Source organism: Triturus cristatus, chromosome 10 (assembly GCF_964204655.1).
Source record: "Triturus cristatus chromosome 10, aTriCri1.1, whole genome shotgun sequence".
In the NCBI taxonomy this organism is placed as follows: Eukaryota; Metazoa; Chordata; class Amphibia; order Caudata; family Salamandridae; genus Triturus; species Triturus cristatus.
The window spans coordinates 1,097,268,353-1,097,289,874 of record NC_140593.1 but is presented as its reverse complement, the minus strand read 5'-3'; the positions used below and the strand labels follow the sequence as shown (position 1 = coordinate 1,097,289,874).

At 47.0% G+C, this 21,522-nt stretch overlaps 1 protein-coding gene and 1 long non-coding RNA gene across 3 annotated transcripts in view; one reads left to right on the top strand and one right to left on the bottom strand.

The window, feature by feature from the left end:
- DNAAF5 (dynein axonemal assembly factor 5) overlaps nucleotides 1-21,522 on the top strand; it is a 242,131-nt gene that overhangs the window by 185,387 nt on the left and 35,222 nt on the right. For both annotated transcript variants that reach the window (XM_085629321.1, XM_085629320.1), the window contains exons 11-12: nucleotides 8,685-8,841; nucleotides 9,282-9,473. In XM_085629321.1, coding sequence (XP_085485447.1) covers nucleotides 8,685-8,841; nucleotides 9,282-9,473 — 349 coding nt within the window. The remainder of the gene's footprint in view (nucleotides 1-8,684; nucleotides 8,842-9,281; nucleotides 9,474-21,522) is intronic.
- Nucleotides 1-21,522, bottom strand: part of LOC146796642 (uncharacterized) — a 63,600-nt gene that overhangs the window by 24,693 nt on the left and 17,385 nt on the right. The window lies entirely within an intron of this gene.

Genomic DNA, 21,522 nt, shown 5'->3' with positions numbered 1-21,522 from the left:
TATTGTGATACGGTTTACTTGATGAAATTATGCTTTTATAATCTGTTTTAAAAAGAGATCGAATAATGACTCTGAGTATCTAGTTGTTCAAGAAACTGCCTTGCAGACAAGTCGTGTGTCACCTCTGCCCCACCCCCACCCCTACTCCACCCTCCATCACCAGCTCATCCCCAGGCCCTATTCTCCTCCTCTTTTGCCCTACTGCTGGCCAACTTTGCATGGACTGCGCATGAAGGAAGTCTTTTGTAACACACTGGTAAGACCCTGACTTCCACATAGATCCTCCCAGGCACTCTAGCATTCTCAGTGACTAGTATAGCTACTTGAACTGTAGTAAGGTTCAAGGTAAATTCCTACAGTGCCTTCGTTTTTTTCCCCATGGGCCGGTAGTCCTGCCCTGGTCTCTCCTTGCCTTTTCTCCATTCCCTTCTCATGAGACTCCCGTTTATGTTCCTAATCTAACCGCATCTCTCCAGAGGATTAGTCATTAACCTACACACATATTAGCATCTCTAATAGAATGCACCAGCCATTTCCTAGGTGCACTCTTCAAAGTATATACCATGGCTGGTTGCACAATAACCATTTCTATAGTTTGCTTACTGCCACCATTGCATTGACTTCACAAAGGATAGACCAAGGTTAGCAGCAAAATAGCCATTCTTGTGGATTACTCACTTGATGCGCCTCAGTAGACTTCCAAAATGATATTCAATGGTTGGTAACATAATGCCTATTCTAGTGATTTGCTACCTGCCGTCCCTGCTTGATCCCACCTGTGATCACCTTCAGGTTAGACTCAGTGGCCCCTACTCGATCTTCTATCATTCTAGAACTTTCAAGAGACTTAAATTGATGTTCTTGAAGTCTTCATTTCCAAGGTTGTTCTAGAAAAGTTGGCCATCAAAAGCGCCTCTCTCAGGGTGGATTTAGTGTTCTGTATCAATATTCCTCCAGGGAAGGTCTGACTACTCATGGTCGGTCAGAGACACTTTGAAGAAGGCTTATTTAGCCATTCTTGTGGATTACTCACTTGATGCGCCTCAGTAGACTTCCAAAATGATATTCAATGGTTGGTAACATAATGCCTATTCTAGTGATTTGCTACCTGCCGTCCCTGCTTGATCCCACCTGTGATCACCTTCAGGTTAGACTCAGTGGCCCCTACTCGATCTTCTATCATTCTAGAACTTTCAAGAGACTTAAATTGATGTTCTTGAAGTCTTCATTTCCAAGGTTGTTCTAGAAAAGTTGGCCATCAAAAGCGCCTCTCTCAGGGTGGATTTAGTGTTCTGTATCAATATTCCTCCAGGGAAGGTCTGACTACTCATGGTCGGTCAGAGACACTTTGAAGAAGGCTTATTTATCCATGCTGTTGACTTGCTTTTCTTGTTTCTCCCTATTCCTACCCTTAATGATGTTGTGGAAGTAATGCAATGTATCAAACCAATGGGAGTCAGGGAAAAGGAAGCAGTGCAGGATTACTGGCTCCGTCCAGAGTCTCATATTCCACCTATACGATAAGCAGAATGTGATCACTAGAATTCCAGAACAACCATTAGCTTCCAGACAGTTTCCTGAGGGCATTGTACACCAGGGTATCACAATGAGGAGCATGTGGCAGTATGACTGGTGGGCACCTGAGTCCTATGCAGAAATGTTCATCTATCAATCAATCAACTAGGATTTGTAGAGCACAGCTAATCACCTGCTAGGGTATCCAAGCACTTATGTTCTTGCTGGGGTCAGTGGAAAAATCCAGGTCTTGAGTCCCTTTCTGAATTACGTGAGAGTATGATGTTCGGAGATGAAGGGGAAAGGTCAATCCAGGACTTGGCAGCGAGGTCGGAGAAGGATCGTCCTCCACAGTTGCTTTTGCGGATGCGGGGAGTGTGTGCGAGAGAGGTGGAGCGCAAGTGTCTGAAGGGTTGGTGGAAGTTCAGACGGTGGTTGATGTATGCTGGTCCTTGGTCATTTAGGGCCTTGTAGGCATGTGTCCACATCTTAAATTGGCATCTTTTCTGTATGGAGAGCCAGTGGAGGTTCCTGAGGTGGTGGGTGGGTGAGGTGATGTGGGTCCATTTGGGCAGGTGGAGGATGAGTCTAGCAGCTGCGTTTTGTATCGTCTGGAGTCTGTCCAGGAGTTGGGTGGTGATTCCTGCGTAGAGAACGTTGCCGTAGTCCATCCAGCTGGCGACTAGGGCTTGAGTGACTGTTTTCCTGTTGTTGGCGGGGAGCCATCTGAAGATCTTTCAGGGCATGCGGAGGGTGTGGAAAAAGGCAGAGGAGCCTGCATTGATCTGGCATTTCATGGTGAGTTTGCTGTCCAGGATGATGCCCAGGTTGCAGGCGTAATATGTTGTTGTGGATGTTGGATCGAGTTCGGAGGGGCACTAGGTGTTGTTCCACGGCGAGGTAGTGTTCCCAAAAAATCAGTACTTCTGTCTTGTCGGTGTTGATCTTCAGGCAGTTGGTCTTCATCCTGTTGGCGACAATCGCCATGCAGTTGTGGAAGTTGGTCCTAGTGGTGGAGGGGTCTTCTGAGAGTTAGAGGATGAACTGGGTGTCGTCCGTGTAGTTTGATGTTGAGGTCGTGGGCTGTGACGATGTCGGTCAGGGGTGTCAGGTAAGTGTTAAACAAGGTGGGGCTGAGGGATGAACCTTGAGGGATGCCACAAATGGCGGGAAGGACAATGCCTCTTCCTGTGGCCACCACTAACGCACCCTGAATATGGTGCTCAGTAGGTCCCAAAGTGCCCCCTTCCCCAATTCATAGCTCAGATTTCAATCTGTTCAATCTACTGGCGAGGACAGGGGCAAGAGTCCTGCAATATCTTGGCGCCGGCTATCAATCACCTCTTCTTCAAGCCCTTGTCTAGAGCCGTTCATTTCCAGGAGTGTAACATAGGTGTCAGCCCACTCTTTTCATATGGGCTGGAGAAGTGAGAACACTGCCATTCGTCATACCAAAACCAATCCCTTAATTGAAAGTGGCTGCATGGCAGTTCAGTATGCCTTGGAGCTCTATCCTGAAAAAGCCCAGTGATGCAGCACTAGTTTCCTAATGCACCTGAAAGTCCAAGGGTCATCAGCATCTCTGTAGAATGTGTTGGTGACCACCCATGGACTCTTGGCTCTCTTGCGACCTCCAGCTGCTAAAGGTTGTCGGCTCATTCATGAAGACCTAAAAAAGGCACGTAAAGACCATTTTATAATCAAACTTGACCAGGCAGGCAATTCATCAAAAGACCTTTATAAAATTCTTAAAGCCCTTACCCATCCTACTGCAAGTGTACAGTTTAGCACCCCTTCGCAGGGTCTATGTGACAATCTAGCCACATATTTTGATGACAAAATCAATTTGATCTATAAACAATTTCCCCCAAAAATGGACCAGGGGCTACCTATCCATTCCGAATTAGTATGTATGTATGTCTCAGGAGATGGTCTGAAACAGTTTAAACATATTGATGTTTCACAACTGGAAGCCATGCTATAAAAGGCTAAATCTGGATCTCCCTTGGATATTATGCCTGCACATAAGTTTGCCCTTTTAGCCCCTTCTCTGGCTGCCCCCATTGCTGAGATCTTAAACTCATCACTATATGAAGGCAGTGTGCCTTTAGACTGGAAGGCCACTCAAGTAATACCCATTAAGAAGAAAGATCAGGTGTCCGCCGAAGTGCTCTCCAACTACCACCCCATTTCACTTCTTCCTTTAATGGGTAAGGTGGCGTAGAGCCATGTTAACACGCAGTTAATGGATCACTTTGAGATTAACGGCATCCTTGACTCTTCACATTCCGGATTTAGATCTAACTACTCCACGGAGATAACCCTCATTGGGGTCACGGACTATATTAAAATGGCCTTAGATGAAAATAAAGGAGTGATGTTGGTCCTGTTGGACCTAACCGCAGTCTTTGACACGGTCTCTCATCAGAAATTGATACTCCGACTGAGAGAGACCGTTCTGCAGGAGCTGGCGCTTAAATCGCTTGGTAGTTTTCTGGACCAGCGCACACAAACTGTCAATCTGAGCTCTCTCCGCTCATGAACTGTGAAGCTTAGTAAGGGGGTGCCCCAGGGCTCTTGCTTGAGCCCGACCAATATCTATGTGGCTCCCCTTGCTAAAGTCATCCAAAAGTATGGCTTCATGCCATTCTCTTACGCAGATGACACTCAATTACTCCTATCCTTTGATAAGGATATGGAGTCAGTTGAGAAGCGTTTTGCTAAAGGCATGTCTGCCATAGCTGATTGGATGACTGATCATTTCTTGCAGTTAAATGCGGCCAAAACCATCTTGCTGTTTGGTCCTGCACTTACCTCCTGGTCGCCTGCATGGCGGCCGACGGTGCTAGGCCACTCCCCTACCTTGGTGGCAAAAAATCTAGGAGTCCAGCTGGATGCACAGTTATCAATGAAAGACCAAATAATGACCACTGCTGGGACCTGTTATCGCACCCTGAGCCTTTTGTGCAAAGTGTTCATTTGGCTGCCCCTGGCAGTACGTAGAACCCTAGTTCAGGCTCTGATTATAAGTCGCCTCGACTATTGTAATGCCCTACTGGCCTCTGCAAATGAGGCCCTTCTAAGCAGATTACAGATCGTTCAAAATATGGCCGCACTCTTAGTCCTTAATAAACCACCTCGTACTACCTCCGGGCCCCTATTGAAGTCTCTTCATTGGCTTCCTATTCGCTAGAGAATAAAGATTAAGCTCTGGTGCTTTGCCCATAGAGCTGTTTTTGGCAAATGCCCGAGTTATATGGCGGATACGTTTAAATTGTATCGCCCGAACCGGTGTCTTAGATCAGAAAGCAAAGGGCTGCTGGCTGTCCCTCGTTTTAAGAAAATTCGAACTGGAGGTAAAACAGTTGCCTTCCTGCCCCAAAATATTGGAATTCCCTACCAGAGGAGCTTAGTAAATGTTCTAGTTTTAACTACGGATTCATACCAGGGCGGGGGACCACTAACCACATTAACCGTGTGTTAACAATGATCGATTGGGCCAATGTTAAACATGCTGAATTTGGACTTATCCTTCTCGACGCAGAGAAAGCATTCGACCGGGTTGCATGGGACTTTCTCTGGGCAGCCCTTTCACATGTGGGCTTGAACCCGGATTTTATCAGGGCCATTCGTGTGCTATACCAAGCCCCAACGGCAAAGATCTGCATCGCGGGGTATGAGTCAGAGCCAATTTTGATTTCTAGAGGTACACGACAGGGCTGCCCCTGTTCACCCCTATTATTTTCTTTATATATAGACACATTTTTAAATATGTTGGAGCGCTCCCCAAGAATAGACTCTATGGTATGTGGGCTGGAATCTTGCCGAGTACTCGCCTATGCCGATGATATAGCGGTTGTTACACCTAACCCTATGGCCGCAATACAGGTAATTGAAAACTTGGCCAATAACTATGGTACCGCGTCGGGTTACAAGTTAAATACGGCCAAAACTCAAATATTGAGCTTAAATCAACCAATTACTAACGATCCAAGAAATATGACCGAAGTAACATACCTGGGGATTAAACTTCGCACTTGCTTAAAATCAATGGTCGAGGTCAATTGGACTAGTATCGAGCAGGCGACTAAAACACAACTAGATCGATATGAGTGTCTTCATCTCTCTCTAGTTGGTCGTTGTAACGTTTTAAAAATGGTGATTTTACCAAAAGTTCTTTATTTTTTTCGATCTGTCCCACTTGAGATTACATGTACACAACTTCAAAAATTACAGTCAATATGTGCCAGATTCCTATGGGCACAAGGAAAAGCCCGCAGAGCCATGCGTTACATGACACTCCCTCGAGAAAGAGGAGGTTGGGCGGTGCCAGACTTTACATTATATTACTACGCCTGTATGCTTCAACATATGCGTATATTATTATCTGGGGAAGAGGTGGAAAACACTGCAGAATATCCATCAATATTTCAAATTTTGTTAGGCACTGATGCCAATAAACGTTTCTTTATATCTCTCGAATTTAACTATTATAAGCGGACCAGATTTAAAGTTTTAATCGCAGCCTTTAAAATATGGAGAACTATAAGGAAATGGTATAAGATCACAAAAATCTCGCATTATACACCAACAACAGCATCTTTACTACTTCCGCCTGTTTTCTGGGACATGATTGCTAAGAAGTGGAGGGAACTTGGCATAACTTGCATTGGGGATTTGTATCTGGATGGGGCTATATCATCATTTACCGATCTCTCCGGGAAATTTGGTATACCCAGAAATAACTTCTTCAAATATCTGCAATTACGAGACTTTTTATCTAAAAGAGGAGGGATAATCAAATCTAACCCCATAGTAGAAGGGATAAGGCAGCGGGCTCGTATTGGGGTGTTATATAATATTCTTCAACAGACCCAAGTGGATGATCTTACCAAACACAATCTGCTCTGGGATATTAGGTTAGGGAGAATAGGCACTAACCTTGAAGAATATATTAACGTTGCGGCAAAGGTTTTTCTCTCTGCCAATCTTAAAACACAATATTGTAAAACAATGTTTAACCTCTACTATACACCTGCTAGAATTGCCAAGTGGGGAAGTTTAAATGATGGTAAATGTTTTCGGTGTGGTAGTGAAGCTGCTGACATTGTGCACATTTTTTACACCTGCATCGAATTAGACACTTTGTTTTCTCATATTGAACAGTTTTTACTCGAAATATCAGGAATAACCATCAAATTATCTGTGATGGATATGCTATTAGGGATGGACATAGAAGTTATACCTACTCATCCCCGATATAAAATGCGTTACTTAATTTTCTTAATTACAGCTATCACTAGGCTATGTATTGCCTCTATGTGGCTTCAAAAAGAGGCTCCAATGTTTGAACAATGGCGGGCAAGATTCTTTAATATTTTTTATATAGAATATAATTTATATGCTGTGAAAGGCTTGACTAAACAAAAGCTCGGTAAGAATCTGGGGATTAGTAATTGATTATATGGGAGACTGAGAACTTTATTCTCTTTATGTAATTTGGTTTAGCTGTATGATCTCCTTATAGTTTGCTCTTTGCTGCTAATTCGCTAATACATTTGCATCCGCTTATACTTGACTTTGTTAAATTTTAAACACTTATAAACTTATTTGTTGATTCTTAATGTATTATTTTGTATAAGACAACGTGTATACCATGAACTGAAATGAAATAAAAAAAATAAAAAAAAGTAAATGTTCTAGTTTCACGCGCTTCAGAAAACGCCTGAAGACGGAATTATTCAAGGCCTGAGTTATGGAAATTTATGCGAGTCTGCTCTGTTTTCTATGCTAGTACGGATATACCCCTGCGGGGGTGATTCCTGCGCTTTACAAATTCCCTACATACATACATCAACAAAGAAAGACCCTCAGGTCATAAAGCCCCTCTGGTCCCAAAGTTCCCTTCTCATAGGAGTTGGTGGGAAGGGCACTGTTACTTCCTGTGACCACCACTGACCACCATGACTATGGAGCTCAGTTGGCCCCTAAGGAAATCACTAAGGAAATCACTAAGGGCCCCCTCCATGGCGCAGCCTTCAATCTGTTCAGACTACCAGCAAAGTCAGGAGCAAGACTTCCGTAATTTCTTGGCGCTGGCCACCAAATACCTCCTTTTCAAGCTCAGGTTCCACCTCTCCCATGTGGCTACCATAGGATACAGGCCAGATCTCTGACTGGGAGCCAAGGACAGAGGATGAAAAGCCCTCTCCAAATGGCAATAACAGGGAGATCTCCTCAGGGAATCCCCAAATCGGACTGCAAGCAGCGACAGACCAGGATTTCAGAATTATATCTTGGGCAATTGGGGAGCTCGCAAGTTAAGGGCTCATCTTGCAGCGCACTCAGCCACACTCCTTTTTACACACACATTCTTCATCAACAGAAACACTGCCTACAATAGATTGATCAAAAGGAAGGTGACAAGAGGATTGCTGGCCATCATCCAAAAGACCTGGCCTAGTGCACTGTTCCTTACACCTTTAACTCCTTGCAGTTTCTCTGTTTTCTTTACACTTTATTGCTCTACTAGATAGCCACCATTCACCTCATAAACATCTTGGACTCAGGCAAACTTTTTATCTAGCTAATTACAGACCATTCATTACAGAAGACAACTATTCCATACATATTGTTTTGGGAAAACTCAGCTTCCAAGCAAGCCCCACCACTAAGACTTGGAGAAAGGTTTCCTCAACCTCACAGACTCTCACCATCAGTCGGAAAATCATTGATCCATTCACATATAAGGCAATGCTGTAAATGTCATAGTCTTCTTATCTGCCTACCTCCAATGCCATTAGACTGGTCCCATCTCATGTTTCAAAGACTTCTATGTTGAGTCTATAAAACAAAGTCTTACTAACATGGCAACCATTTCAGAGTCACCACACAATACCTCCAACCAACTCGATTATTTCTACCTCGCTGTAAAAGCCATTGTAGATTCTTCTGTACACCCCCCCCCCCCCCCAAACTATACTCTGTACAATAATCACTAGCTATAATACTTAGTAAAGAGCAAGTACAAATGTTCCTTCACCAAAGCTGCAAGTGTTGTATAATTGTTAAAAGGTTCCTGTGGTTTTGCAAGTAAGCAATTTACCAGGAAGTGCCTGGTATATTGATGCAGCTTTTGTTTTATAAATTTCGTTTTTGTTTATTTCTAGATTTTGCATGTGCAGGACATGTTGATGCCTCAGGTGATTACAACACTGGATGAAGATTCCAAGATGACTAGGTTATTGTCATGCCGTATTATCAACACACTCCTAAAAAATTCTGGGACTCAGTTTGACCCTGATAGACTAAACAAAATTTACCCTGGTAAGAATGGATTATCATTTATAAAAGCATGATGTATATGACTCGTTTGCAGTAGATGAGGCATTACTTATGTTATAATTATTTGAACCTTGTTAATACATTTGTGTAACACTCTAACCTAATGATGTATAACTAAGTACTTGCAGACAAAGGCGTGCAACGTATAACAGAAGGCATTGCAACCTCTAATACAGTTATGTATAAGATGAAAAAACCCAGGTTATTCGTAGGTAGCCAAAGATTGGTCAAAGTAGTGGTCCATCCGTGATCTGAGAGCTTGCATGAGGCATGTTGATGTAGTAGCCAGCATATTAGCTTGTAGGTGTGATCAAGTGGTACATCAGCTGAGGGGTTCATGCATTTTAAATTTATGTGAATTATTTGGATGTCACACTAATTGAAACCTAAACCTACTATTCCCCACCTTTCTGTTTTTTTAGAACTCTTAAAACGCCTCGATGATGCTTCAGATGAAGTGAGAGTTGCAGCTCTTAAAGCCTTGATTACTTGGTTTAAGAGTATCACAGATGATTATGAAAGGACTACTTTTAAGGGACATATTGAATTTTTATACCAAGGACTGTTGGTCCATCTTGATGACCCTGACAGCAGTATTCAGGGAGCTGTGTTGGGTAAGTTATAAAAAATAGTCTGTTGCTTGAGCGCATGATAGGAAAAGAAACACTGAAATCCACAATGTTTAAACCATCCTATCAATAGTCCACGTTGATTCGAATTCATTAAAAATATATCTATTGCAGCATAACACCGCTTATCGTAGCAAAGTGTTTGAAGAGAGGCATGGGCAAAGGAACTGCACATGCTATAACAATAAGCAGGAGAAGAGTGCAAAGCGTCCTAGGGAAAATAATTGAGGAGAAGAGGGAGGGCAGCAAAGAAAGGCGGGGTGTAATGGGGCACTGATGAGTTATTGAGTGAATACATCGGTGAAGGTGAAAAACCTGTGGGTTTAGATACTGCCTCCCAAAATCAAAATAATTGGCAACTGGCTTGCAGAAAGTTGGCTTTGATGTTTTGGAATGCAAGTATTTCTTTTGGAGCATACAACATATATTGGGTATTGCTTAACTTAACAAAAAATCATTAATCCATCATGAGTAGTGTCCGGCCTGGCTTTGAGTGCTGGGTTTCGAACGTCCAGAATATCTGCATGTATTCTGTGAATCTTCCTTTATTATTTTATTGCGAAGAGCAGTGTTTTCCCAAGTAGGCTTTTTCTTGGCTGTTTAAAAGTAAAAAGTAATGCGAAAGAATACAATCTAGGTTCTTGTTTCTAAAACATAACAGTGGGAACCTCCATGCTAAACTTGTTTCATTGGTTGTAACTCTTAAATATTTTCATTTACCTAATTATTATGTTTAAAATACCTGATATTTTAATACAGCCTCTGGCTCCCATAGACTTTAGCTCTTCCACCAAAAGAGCTGGTTTGCATCTTTACAACAGTGGGTATGCTGACATAGTATAGATGTATCTGATAGAGACTACAAGACGCAGATTCCTTCACGTAGAATTATCCCCAGGCGTGAGACTGGATCCGGAAACTTTTTTGCCATAGCATCCCTGCGTGCCGGGCGACATCACGCGACTCCGCCCAGGCGTCGTCCGCGTACGTGACTTCAGCGAGGTCACATAAGAACCACCCTGGTGCGCCTACGTCAGTTTTTTCCTTTTCCGCGTGCAACGCGGATCCGATCCTTGCAACGGGCCTGTTAGGGCCCCCCTTTTTCTTCCATTTCTTTTGGTGGAACAATGTGCGAATGCCTTCGGGCTTTAAGACTTGCACATCTTGTGGGCATCTTATGTCGGCGACGGACTCTCACCTCATTTGTATGTGGTGTATGGGGGAGGATCACGACACCACAGATTGTACGCAGTGCCACAGGTTGAAGCCGAAGTCGCGGCGGGAGCGTCGGATGAAACTTCTCTCGGCGTGTCTCTCCAGGTCGACGTCCTCCCCTTGGTCTGCTTCGACGGACGGCTTCAGATACGGCCGTGGTCGTCGTCCTCGCCATTCTCCGATGTCACGTGAGCATTGCTCCCCGGTGGCAGTTTGTCCCCGGGGGGGCTGGTTTCCGGCCTACCTCTGCGCAGGGCCCTCTGCGGCGCCGCCGGTGGCTCCAGCCCCGGCTGGTTCGGATCCAGGCTTGGAGGATGTGGTACTGTTGGGTGCGGCTCCTCTGGGGCACCTCATTCAGGCCACGGCGTCTCTGCCTCGCCGCGAACTCCCGCGGGGGTCCCTGTGGTGTTGCGGGAGGTCGCCGGGGCTCAGGTCGCATCCCCTAACCCCTCTCGGTCCTTTAACAAGGTGGTCCTGTCTAAGGCCGAGGTGACGCCGTTACGGCGCCGGCAGCAGCTGGACCGTGTGGAGCCACAGGGGTCAGTGGACCCTCCTCATCCCGCCTCGGCGTCGAGGCCGAAAGAAGACCCCTCGTCCCTCTCCGGGCCCCTCTCGTCCCTCCCCACAGGCGGCTTCCTCGTTGGAGGTTGAATCGTCCCTGGCGCCGCCAGATGGGTTGCCGAGCGATCTTCGCCTCATTTTGGGCCGCGGTTGGCGGAGGGCTTCGTGCCACTCCCCAGGCCCATCTCGTTCCCCCCACGCAGGTGGCTGCCTCGGCGGGGGTCGGGTTGGCGTCACTCCGGTCTCCGCTCCAGACCCCAGTGCGGGGTGACTTGGAGGTACCTTGTCCAGTGACGCCGGCTCGTGCCGACGTCCTACCTCAAGCAGCGGACTCTACGGCTCCACGCAGGGGTCGTACCGCGGATTTGTCTTCGGATGCTCCTTCTTCTCCGGAGGCAGGCTGTATCTTGGTGTCGTCCTCCCCGTAGACTGGTCGCCGTGTGGTGTCTTTTTCACCGGCGTCGAAGGGCGGCTCCCCGCCCTTCCTGGGGCATGGGTGTTTGTCGGACAAGCGGCAGGTCCCTCATTCTTTGGCTCCTTGCCCGCCCTTCTTGGCCTTGGGGACGGCCGCCTTAGTTTGCAGCCGTCGCCCACGGAGGAGCTGCTTTCTCCACCGCGGGGCCCTACGGAGGCGGGTGCGGCCTTCGCTCACGCGGTGTCCACGGCTGTGGGCATTCTGCGCATGGGTGACCCGGTAGCTCACTTTCCGGCGGACCATCTATCGGAGGTCCTCCACATGGCTCTGGTGGAAGGGAAATCTTACTTCCCTTTGAAGGTTCGCTCCTTTCTTCCTTGACGGGGGCTTGGAGGTGTCCTGCCTCAGGGGACCCGGTGCCTCAGCATCTTCTGCACCGGCACCTCCCGGCGCCGCGTGACCCGGCGTGTCTTTCCCTTCACCCCCTCAGCCGCCAGCCCCCTTTTGCGGACCGCTTTTCCCTCCCTGCTGCCACTGTTGACTCCGCCATCCCGAGAGGCCCGCTGGCTGCACTCTTGGAGACGCAAAATGTTTGCCTCGACCAGCGCGTTCCTGCGAGCACTTAACTCCTTGTGTGTGCTGGCTAGGGCCTCCTCCTGTTTGTGGAACTCGGCTGAGTCTCTGGGATCTGCAGCGTCCCAGGAGTCTGGCCTGGTGGACTTACGGCATCATGCATTGGATGGCCGGGAGCTTGTGGCGTTTATTCTCCGCTCCGCTCTGGACATCTCGGAGGTGCTGGGCCGGGCCATGGCTTCCTCAGTCCCTCTCCGTCGCCATGCTTGGCTTCGGGATGGAGTATTCCCTGATAATATTCAGGAGCGACTCATCGACCTTCCATTTGATGGCAGCCTGTTGTTCCATGCCCTGGCCGACAACGCCATCCAAAGGCTCTTGGCAGGGCTCCGTCCTCCGCCTCCTCCTCTGCCTTATCCGCCTCCTCCTCTGTCCCCGCCTCAGTGACTACTGAGTTGGGTTGATTCTGGGCCTTCTTAAGCTGGCTGTGTAGTGTGTTTTCTGGCCATTTATGTCCTTCCTTGGGACTTTGGCATTGTTGGCTGCTGGACGGCCCTTGTGTTGGTTGTGTGTGGTTCTGCAGGAATTGTTGCGCAGGCTTGGCCCTGAGATTGGGCCTTCTGCTTTGCTTGGGCTGCTTGTCAAGCCTTCTGCGGGGGTGTTTTTCCCCCGTGGCTCTTTTGTTTTTTCCTCTGCTGCGGAAGTTCTTCCAAAGAGGGTTCCCTTATCTTGGGACGTAACGTACCCTATGTGGGGTAGTGGTAGCTGTCGTATGGCTTGCGTTCTGCTAGAGTGTTCTGGTCACCTTCGGGTGCCTTTTCTCCATGGCGTTTCAGTAGGTAGCTTTTGCTTCCTGTGGTCGTGTGCGCGGCTACTCGTAGTGGTGGCCCGGGCATCTCCTCCTCTCCCTGCTCCTGTCCTGAGGTCTGGGATGATCCTGTGTCTCCCTTGCCAGGCGTTGCCTACTCGGCCTTCCTGGGGCCTTGGGCTGTTCTTCTTGCTTCTGGCTTTGACTGCCGGTGCTGTTCTGGCTGGCAGGCTGCTCTCCATCTGGAGTGGGTTCGCCTCTTTTCCCTAGTTTCCTTGGGCCCTCTAGGCTTCTTCTTTTTCTTCTGCTTTTCCTGTCTCTGCATTGGGCGGAAGCTATGTTGCCTTGTGAGGGAGTGGGGAGTTCGGCCTCTCAGTCCTTGCCCTTGGTTCCTCTGCTGTGAGTGTACGAGTCTCTTCAGCCTTCTTGCCCTCCTACATCCCCTTGGGGTCGGTGGGGTCCTGCTTGTGGAGGTTCCCTTGGCCTGGCAGGAGCGAGGTTCTACCTGGTCCACAGATCTGGTCCCCTGTGGGGCCCTCTGTTCTGCATTGGCTGGTGGGGTCCTTTCGCAGACCCTCTTTCCCAGGGGGTATTGCTAGGGTATTTATTCTACGTGAAGGAATCTGCGCCTAGTAGTCTCTATCAGATGTACGAGTTACTTACCTTCGGTAACGATGTATCTGGTAGAGACAATTCTAGACGCAGATTCCTTCAAGGCCTGCCCTTCCTCCCCTATTCTGCGAGGACCCTTAGGTTGGTCTTCGGTACTCGCCTCCCGGTGGGGGGCTGTGGCTCCACCTGGGGGCGGTCCATTCCTCCTTTGGTCCTATGGAGGATGGGGTTCTGGTGCTCCGGTGCCCTGCTGCTCTGGCTACTCCAGGTTTGGGTGGGGTTGCTTCTATCCCTGTCCTCCCTCCCCTCCCTTCCTTTCATTGCTATCCTCTGCTTAAGGGTCACATGGCCTTGTCTTGCCCTTGTCCCTTGTGGGTGGTTGCCCTATAGGTTGGGGTGGCTTGGAGATGTATTGTCCCTGTCTTTCTTGGAACTGGTCCCATTCTTTGCTCAGGATGGGGGGGGGAGGGGTGGGTTTCCTACGTGTGCCATGACTTTTACGCATGTTCATGCCTCCAGGGCACAGGGATGGGAGGTTGTCTATGTGCTGGCAGGGTGACTGCGCAGGTTTCTGCTTGTTCTTATTCTTTCCCTGCCCTTGGGTTCTGCTGTGTTGGCACTATTCTGGTGGTGTTGTTAGTCACCGTTTCTTTACAATTTTTCTGCTCTTCGCACACGGTTCCCATGCCTCCACAGTTTTTTATCTGGTGGTTCCGCGTTGTGGTGCGGAAAAGTGCTCCGAAGAAAACTGACGTAGGCGCGCCGGGCGGGTCTTATGTGACCTCGCTGACGTCACGTACGCGGACGACGCCTGGGCGGAGTCGCGTGATGTCGCCCTGCCCCCGGTACGCAGGGATGCTGTGGCAAAAAAGTTTCCGGATCCAGTCTCACGCCTGGGGATAATTCCACGTGAAGGAATTTGCGGCTAGAATAGTCTCTACCAGATACATCGTTACCGAAGGTAAGTAACTTGTACTTTCATGCTGACAGTTTATATCTATTTCAGTGTGTCTTTTTCAGAGTGTATTTTACTGAGTCTGGTGAAGATCTTTGTATCACTCATTTTAAGCTTTGCTAGCCCTTAGACCTCCGTAGAGCTGCAATATTAAAGCTCTGCATGGCGTTGTAAAGTGTGCTCATCAGTGGTTAAGCTGTATCTGCCAAGTACTGCAGTTCCAACATTTATTTAATAAAAAATCATTTTTCATGTCCGCCTTGTAAAACCGTGAATGCTAAAACCTTGAAATGTTTGGAAGCGGATGGCACCTGCCCGCATCCGCCAAGGCTGCTGGAACATCAGCACAGTAAAACAACCTTTAAATGACGGGCAATCATTGATTTGAGCATTATGAATAAATCCCAGTTTCTCTTTTAAGGATATTTTCAGATAAGCATGGTTTGTATTGCCTTATTGGCATGATCTAAAACTCAAATCAAATACATTCAAATCAAATAAAAGTAAGATACAACACTAGAAAGTGCAGGTGAAGCACATAATTAAAAAATAATTATGAAACTTAATTGTACAAAAATAGACGTTTGCAACTGCAAAAAGATGTTATTGATTCACAAAACTGTCAATGGAGATGTTTTGCCCTCTTGAATAGGGGTTGGCATACATGGAAATTCAGCCATGTCTTTCAGGATCCAACTTAGAAGGTTACAAAGAGCATGTACCTGTATTACAATGCAGATATTATGGGATCACACAGTCATTTATCTGGAGAATTGTAATGCAAAACTGCTGTTAAGAGAAAGAGGTCTACTGAGGGTAGGAGACTTTGGTGATCTGTGGAAACTTGGAACGTCTTATGTGGAAGACTCTCCATATAATTGGTCTTATCTCCGTGCAAGTCAGACATATTGGATTTGTAAAAGCCATCTTGTTTACATACAGGTCTTCCCTGCCCAACATGGCCACCGTGTGCATTCACTCCCTATTTCGGGACACAGGTGGTGACGACAGTATAAGAGGCAAGGGTTCCATTCAGTCTGTGCCTTGTCATGCTGAATTGACAGTTCACCACTACCTTGTCAGGAATACTTTGCTCTGGGATCCTCAGATCTCATGCGGCCCGAGCACCACAGCCTGCACCGTGGTGTTGCCCTGCTTAATATAGGCAGGTCCATCTGCCTGCACGAAGACACCTATACAGGTCTGGATCGTGCACAGCTCCCCCGGCTTATGTCAGTTCTCCCAGTAGCCCCGGTCGGACAGCACCTCCATCCCCGCCATGTCAGCACCATGCAAGGCTACACAGACAGACTACAACCAGTGCCATTCAGTCTGTGCCTTGTAAATTTCTGTGTTGGTGGGTTTACCTCGACCTTGTGCTTTGCACCTTGCTGTTTTTCCCCATGCTCCCTCATTGCGCTCCTCCATTGTTTTGTTCTCTTATGGATACTTTTAACCGCAGATTACTCACCTTGTTAATTTCCCCAGGTGCCAGACTGATCCTTGAAGCTTAAAAGCACTGCTCCTGTGTGGATCTGTGCGATTCTGCGTCAGTGACAATACTCTCTCCGAATAGTGACGAACAAAGCCGCATGTAAGCGCCTTCTTTGCTCTGATGTCGGTTCATTTCTTTCCTCGCCTTCAGACACAGATCTGGCCCTTCTTCCTTCTTCTTAGAATTTTTTTTTTCTGGTGAGCAAGGGATGTCACCTCCTAAAATGAGCATTTAGTCCTTTTGGGGAATGTTGCAAATAAATGTCTGTGACAGATTCCCACGAGGTGTACCTCTGGTGCTTATGTTCTTCGAACGACGCTAAGCCAATGACAACTGAGCCCAGATCCACCCTAAAGCCAATTTAGAGCATGAGACAGAGCTCTACATGCTGAAACACCAGAAGGCTCCGCACTGATCTAGCTCCACATCAAATCGAAAGCGAGGACCCATTCCCGCTCTCACTCCTGAAGTCTTTCCCGAGGCAGATCTTTCTCACTGGTGAAGTCTTTGAGTAAGTCGAAAGAGAAACATAGAGAGGCCAAGTGGCACTCCATTCCTTCCCACTTTCCTTGTTCTCTGGAGAAGGAGCAAGTGTTTTACCATGCCTCAAGGTCTCGCTCCTTCTTCAGACAAGATGATTCCATCCAGGAATCCACCTGTGACGTTGTAGTAGGTGGAGCCCTTTTGAGAGGCAATGTTGTGCATCTTTGTCATGCTTTCTGGTCCCTCAGGCATGCCTCCTGGTCCTAAAGCTCAGCAGAGTCTTCCAGTCAGGTTACCACTGGCAGATTTGCCCTAAGCACTGTTTGGGTCCCTTGACCCCACTTCAGGTTCAGTGCCAGTGTCGGGCCGGTGTCAAAATCTGCACCAGTTCCACAAGCATTGATGCTGGCACCAATGGCACTGGAAGACAACCCGCAACCCATCATGGTGTTCGTCTTGGAACCAGCACTGTCTCGACCTCGGCAGAGACCACATACAGATCTTTATTGTATTGCAGCTTCTATTGAATCCGTCTGACTCGGGCATGATTCCACCGCTGCACATTCGCGCAATATACCAACCTTTTGGCTTGGACTCTGACCTGAGCCAGCATTATGAAGATGATAGTGATGCAGATGGGGAAGACTTTGCATCAGTATGTGATGGTGAAAACTGGTACATGATCCCACAGGATGTCAGTGGGCTGGACACTCCACCCGATACTGGGTTGGTCCCCACCCACGGGCCACCAACAGAGGAAAGAGCTTCATTTATTACCATGACCAGGATGGCTGCTGAGGTCCATGACCGCCACCTCTCCACTAGGGACGTTAAAACAAACTTATTAATTGAGGTTCTACATGCTGGCCAGGCTCTGACCGAACCTCCTTTGCCATTCAATGAAGCCTTCACTGACTTAATGCCAGGCACTGGGGCTAAACCATGTTCTGGTCCCCTAGTCAACCGACAGGTCACCAGCCATAGACGTGGTCCAGGAGAGCCAGACTTACTAAAACAGCATCCATTAGCTGAAAGTCTGGTGGAATGGGCAACCATCAATAGAGTGAACCCTAACACCTTTCCAACCACGACTCATGACAGTCAAAATGAGTAAACACATTTAGAAAATGTATGTTCTCCCCAGCCAGTCTTGTCTTGAGGTTGGTCAACGCAATCGGTTTGCTCGGTCACAAAATCCACACACTATAGGACACAGAAGTGTGAATCTTACCTTTAGTCCTAGGGGACTTACGAGCTTCTTTCGCCCGAACCGTTAAAGATGGTCTGGATGTGGCCAAATTGGTCATCTGCTTGCGCCTGAACAGACTCTCTGGGTAGAGCTATGGGAACCAGTGTGGGGCTTCTGTGACACATCTGGATGAGGTCCACTGGCTTCTCAAAACACGTCCAGGCATCCTTGTTGGGCTTGCCTGTTGACTACTCCTGTCTGTTTGGTGAGAGGACAGATTTGACCTTGTAGCATTTTAAGAAGAACCAAGCCAGGGCATGCTTCTTGGGCCTTTTCTGGGATATGGCAGGACCTTAGCATATCTTCAATGTTGTGCCCCACCGCCTGCTTAACAGGCCTCCCAGCCCTTTTGAGGTCCTGAATGTGGCCCAGTAAACAATGACCTTGCCAATAGGGTAGGGCTCCTCTCAGTCTTCTATGCCTTCACCCACAACCTCTGAGCCATTTTGGTGCGCCCTTACTGGTGCACAGCCATTCTGTAGGGGGCAGGATCTGACGCTTCCTGTAGAGGTGACAACACATTACATCCAATAAATGGGTCCTGCAGATTGTTCAGCGGGGCTACATTCTACCATTCCTTTTCGACCCACTGCATTTGCCATCTATATTAGACCACTTCTTTTCCACTTCTACGTCTGTTTTATACCAGGAAGTGCAGGCTGTGTTTGTCATTGGAGCCATAGAGAGGGTACTGGTCTCGGAACTAGGTACTGGGTGTTAATTCTGGCACTTTCTTGTGTCAAAGAAGGACTGAGGCCTCTGTCCTATTCTAGATCTGCCCCTCTCACTGCCTTTTTGCAAAGGACAAATTCAAAATACTCACCTTGGCTCAGTTCTCTGTGCCCGGGATCCCAAAGACTGCATGGTAGCACTGGGACTGCAAGACGCTTATTTTCACATCTCGTCCTGCAGGCCTACAGAAAATACTTGCGGTTCAAAGTGGTCCAAGAGCACTGTCAGTTTGCCATGCTTCATTTCAGGTTCACCAGTACCCCATTGCATAGCAGTGGGAGCTGGCTGAATCGTCAAGGAATTTTCCTGGTGGTACACCACATGGTGGGATCTTTAAGTGCCAGAGCAGACAAACACACCCTGCAGCGCCTACAGGGTCACGAATGACCATTAAATCCAGAGGTGGCATAGGGCAGCTTCTGACAGTGGAGAGAACCCTGGCTCAATATCTTAGCTACTACAGAGAACTCAAATCAGTACTTTTGCTTACTGGAGTTCTCAAGAAGACTTTCTCAGAGATGCATTACATCTAGGGTGGAGCGTAATACTCCTGAATGCCTTCCTGCTGCTTCCTCACTTGCCCAGAGTGCTGAAGAATATCAGGAACCAGGCCCAAGTCATTCTAGTGGCTGTGGATTGGGCCAGGAGTGTGGTACCTGGAACGTCTGAACTTCAGCATCCATCTCCCAATCAGGATGTCACTTTGGTAGGACCTCCTGTTGCAGCAGCAGGGCATGCTCTTGCACCCAAGCCTGAGTAACCTAATCCTCCATGCATGGAGATTGAGCTGCAACAGTTGATCCCCTTTATGTCATTTTGGCAGCTAGGTGTCCTTGAACGAAATCTGTGTATGCAGGGTGCTGGAACAAATTTGTATGTGGGTGCTATTCCCACCAGTTGGACTTGTTGTATGCAAAACTATCAGATGTGTTGTTGTTTGCTTTGGTTTTGGCCCAGAGTGGTCTTGCTCTTGATATATTTAAAGGTAACCTGTCGGCCCTTTCTGCTTTTTATTTTTACCGGACAATCCATCCTTATTTAAATCACTGGTGGGTATACGCTTTCTAGAATATTTAGAGCACTTTTCAACAGTAAACCTTTGAGATGCCACCGTGGGGCTTAAAACTTGTTCTCACATTTCTAATTTGTCCCCCTTTTGAACCAATGAACAGTCCTCCTTTGCACCTACTCACTCTAAAAATGGTCTTCCTTGTTTGTGATAACATACACATGCCGGGTGAATGAGCTTCAGGCCCTTTGGGTCCAGCCTCCTGATATAATCTTTTTTCCAAACAAAACTGGTGTTAAAGGACTCGAGCTGCATGTCTACCGAAGGTGTTGATGCCTTTTTCACGATGGCGTAGTCATCACACTTCGTCTTTATTTTCTCTGCCTCATCCATCGCAAGAAGATAGACTCCATCATTTAGACCCCAAGAGGCCACTCAGTGTTCACATCATTCACATGAAAGAACATTGGGTGGACAATTGGCTCTTAGTGGGGTTCTCTGGAGGGAATAAGAGCATGGTGATGCAGAAAAGGGTCACCTATTGATAGATTAGATCCTTATCTGCATTAAAATCTACTATGCATTGGCTACCAAGCAGCCTCCAGAAGGACAAAGAGCCTGACCCACCAGGGCCATGGCTGCTACTACTACTAGCATGCTGAGTGCCTGTCATTCATTTTTGTCATGCAGCCAAAGGGGGCATCAGTGCACACGTGTATGAAGCTCTTCTGCCTCAGCAGGTGTGTCAAGATGGCCCTTTTGCTCGCTCTGTCCTGTTGGACATTTTACTCTGAGCCATTCCACAGACTGCCTACCTTGGGAGTTACTGCTTTGGTGTCTGTTCACAAGTTGAGGAATCCACGGTTAGAATTATCCATCAGAAGAACAAGTTATGTACCTTCAGTAACACTCTTTCTGATGATACATTTATCTAACTGAAGATTCCTCACTGCCCTCCTACCTCCCCGTTCAGTGGTATGGTCTCTTCCATCTGAAAAGTTCCCTATCTTCTTGTCTAAAATGGTTAACATGCACAAACCTAGATTTTCGCTAACATTTTTGCAGGTAGAGTTCCACCCTGGAAATGCTGGTTATTTTACTCTGTTCAAAGGCAGGAGTAGATCTCTTTTCAGCATTGGACTTGGAAAAAGCACCCTGAAAACTTAATGGGATGTAGAAAACTAGGCTTCTCTGTTGGACATGGGGAAATGTTCTTGTGAGAAGCAAAAAAAGGTAGCAAGTGTCAAGACACTTTGGCATCACATTTCCTTATACAGAAATGTACACCTGTACATCTGTGTGGGTGAATAGATATGCATAATCTTGTTTTATTGTATTTTTTTAATTTATCTATTATGACTTTTCACAGATAAGAATGACTGGTATAAATTAACAATGACACTTTCCACATATCTCAATTCTATAGTGGTTTACAGCATATATTATCTGGGGATTTTATTCAGACCCAATCTTCTTGTGTCTGTATTTCTGTCTGGGAAGGTCGCTATTCAATTCCTGCTGCTTCCAATTTCCCATCCGTGCACCCAATGTTATTAGTGTTTTTGGGGGCACTCTTAGTAACTTAGCCGGACCACAGTTGTCTGTTCCAACTTTCCACTTAACAGAGCTTGAGATAGGTAGTCATAATGTAACCGTTGCAGTTTCTTTGAAGTAATCCTGGGAATTCCCGTAAACATGAGACATACCAACACCACATACTTGAAGCCCGAGTGCATTCCTTTTTATATTGGAAAAGTTTTTTATTGATCACAGATTCTGTCACTAATCAGGTATACATAAACGGTTGTACAAATTGAGAAAGATATTAATTAAACAAGAGAGTATAAGTCCTTCCAATTAAAAAAGATAAACCTTGTTATGCAGTAAACTAATAACCGGTATGGAATACGCATTTTATCTGGACCAG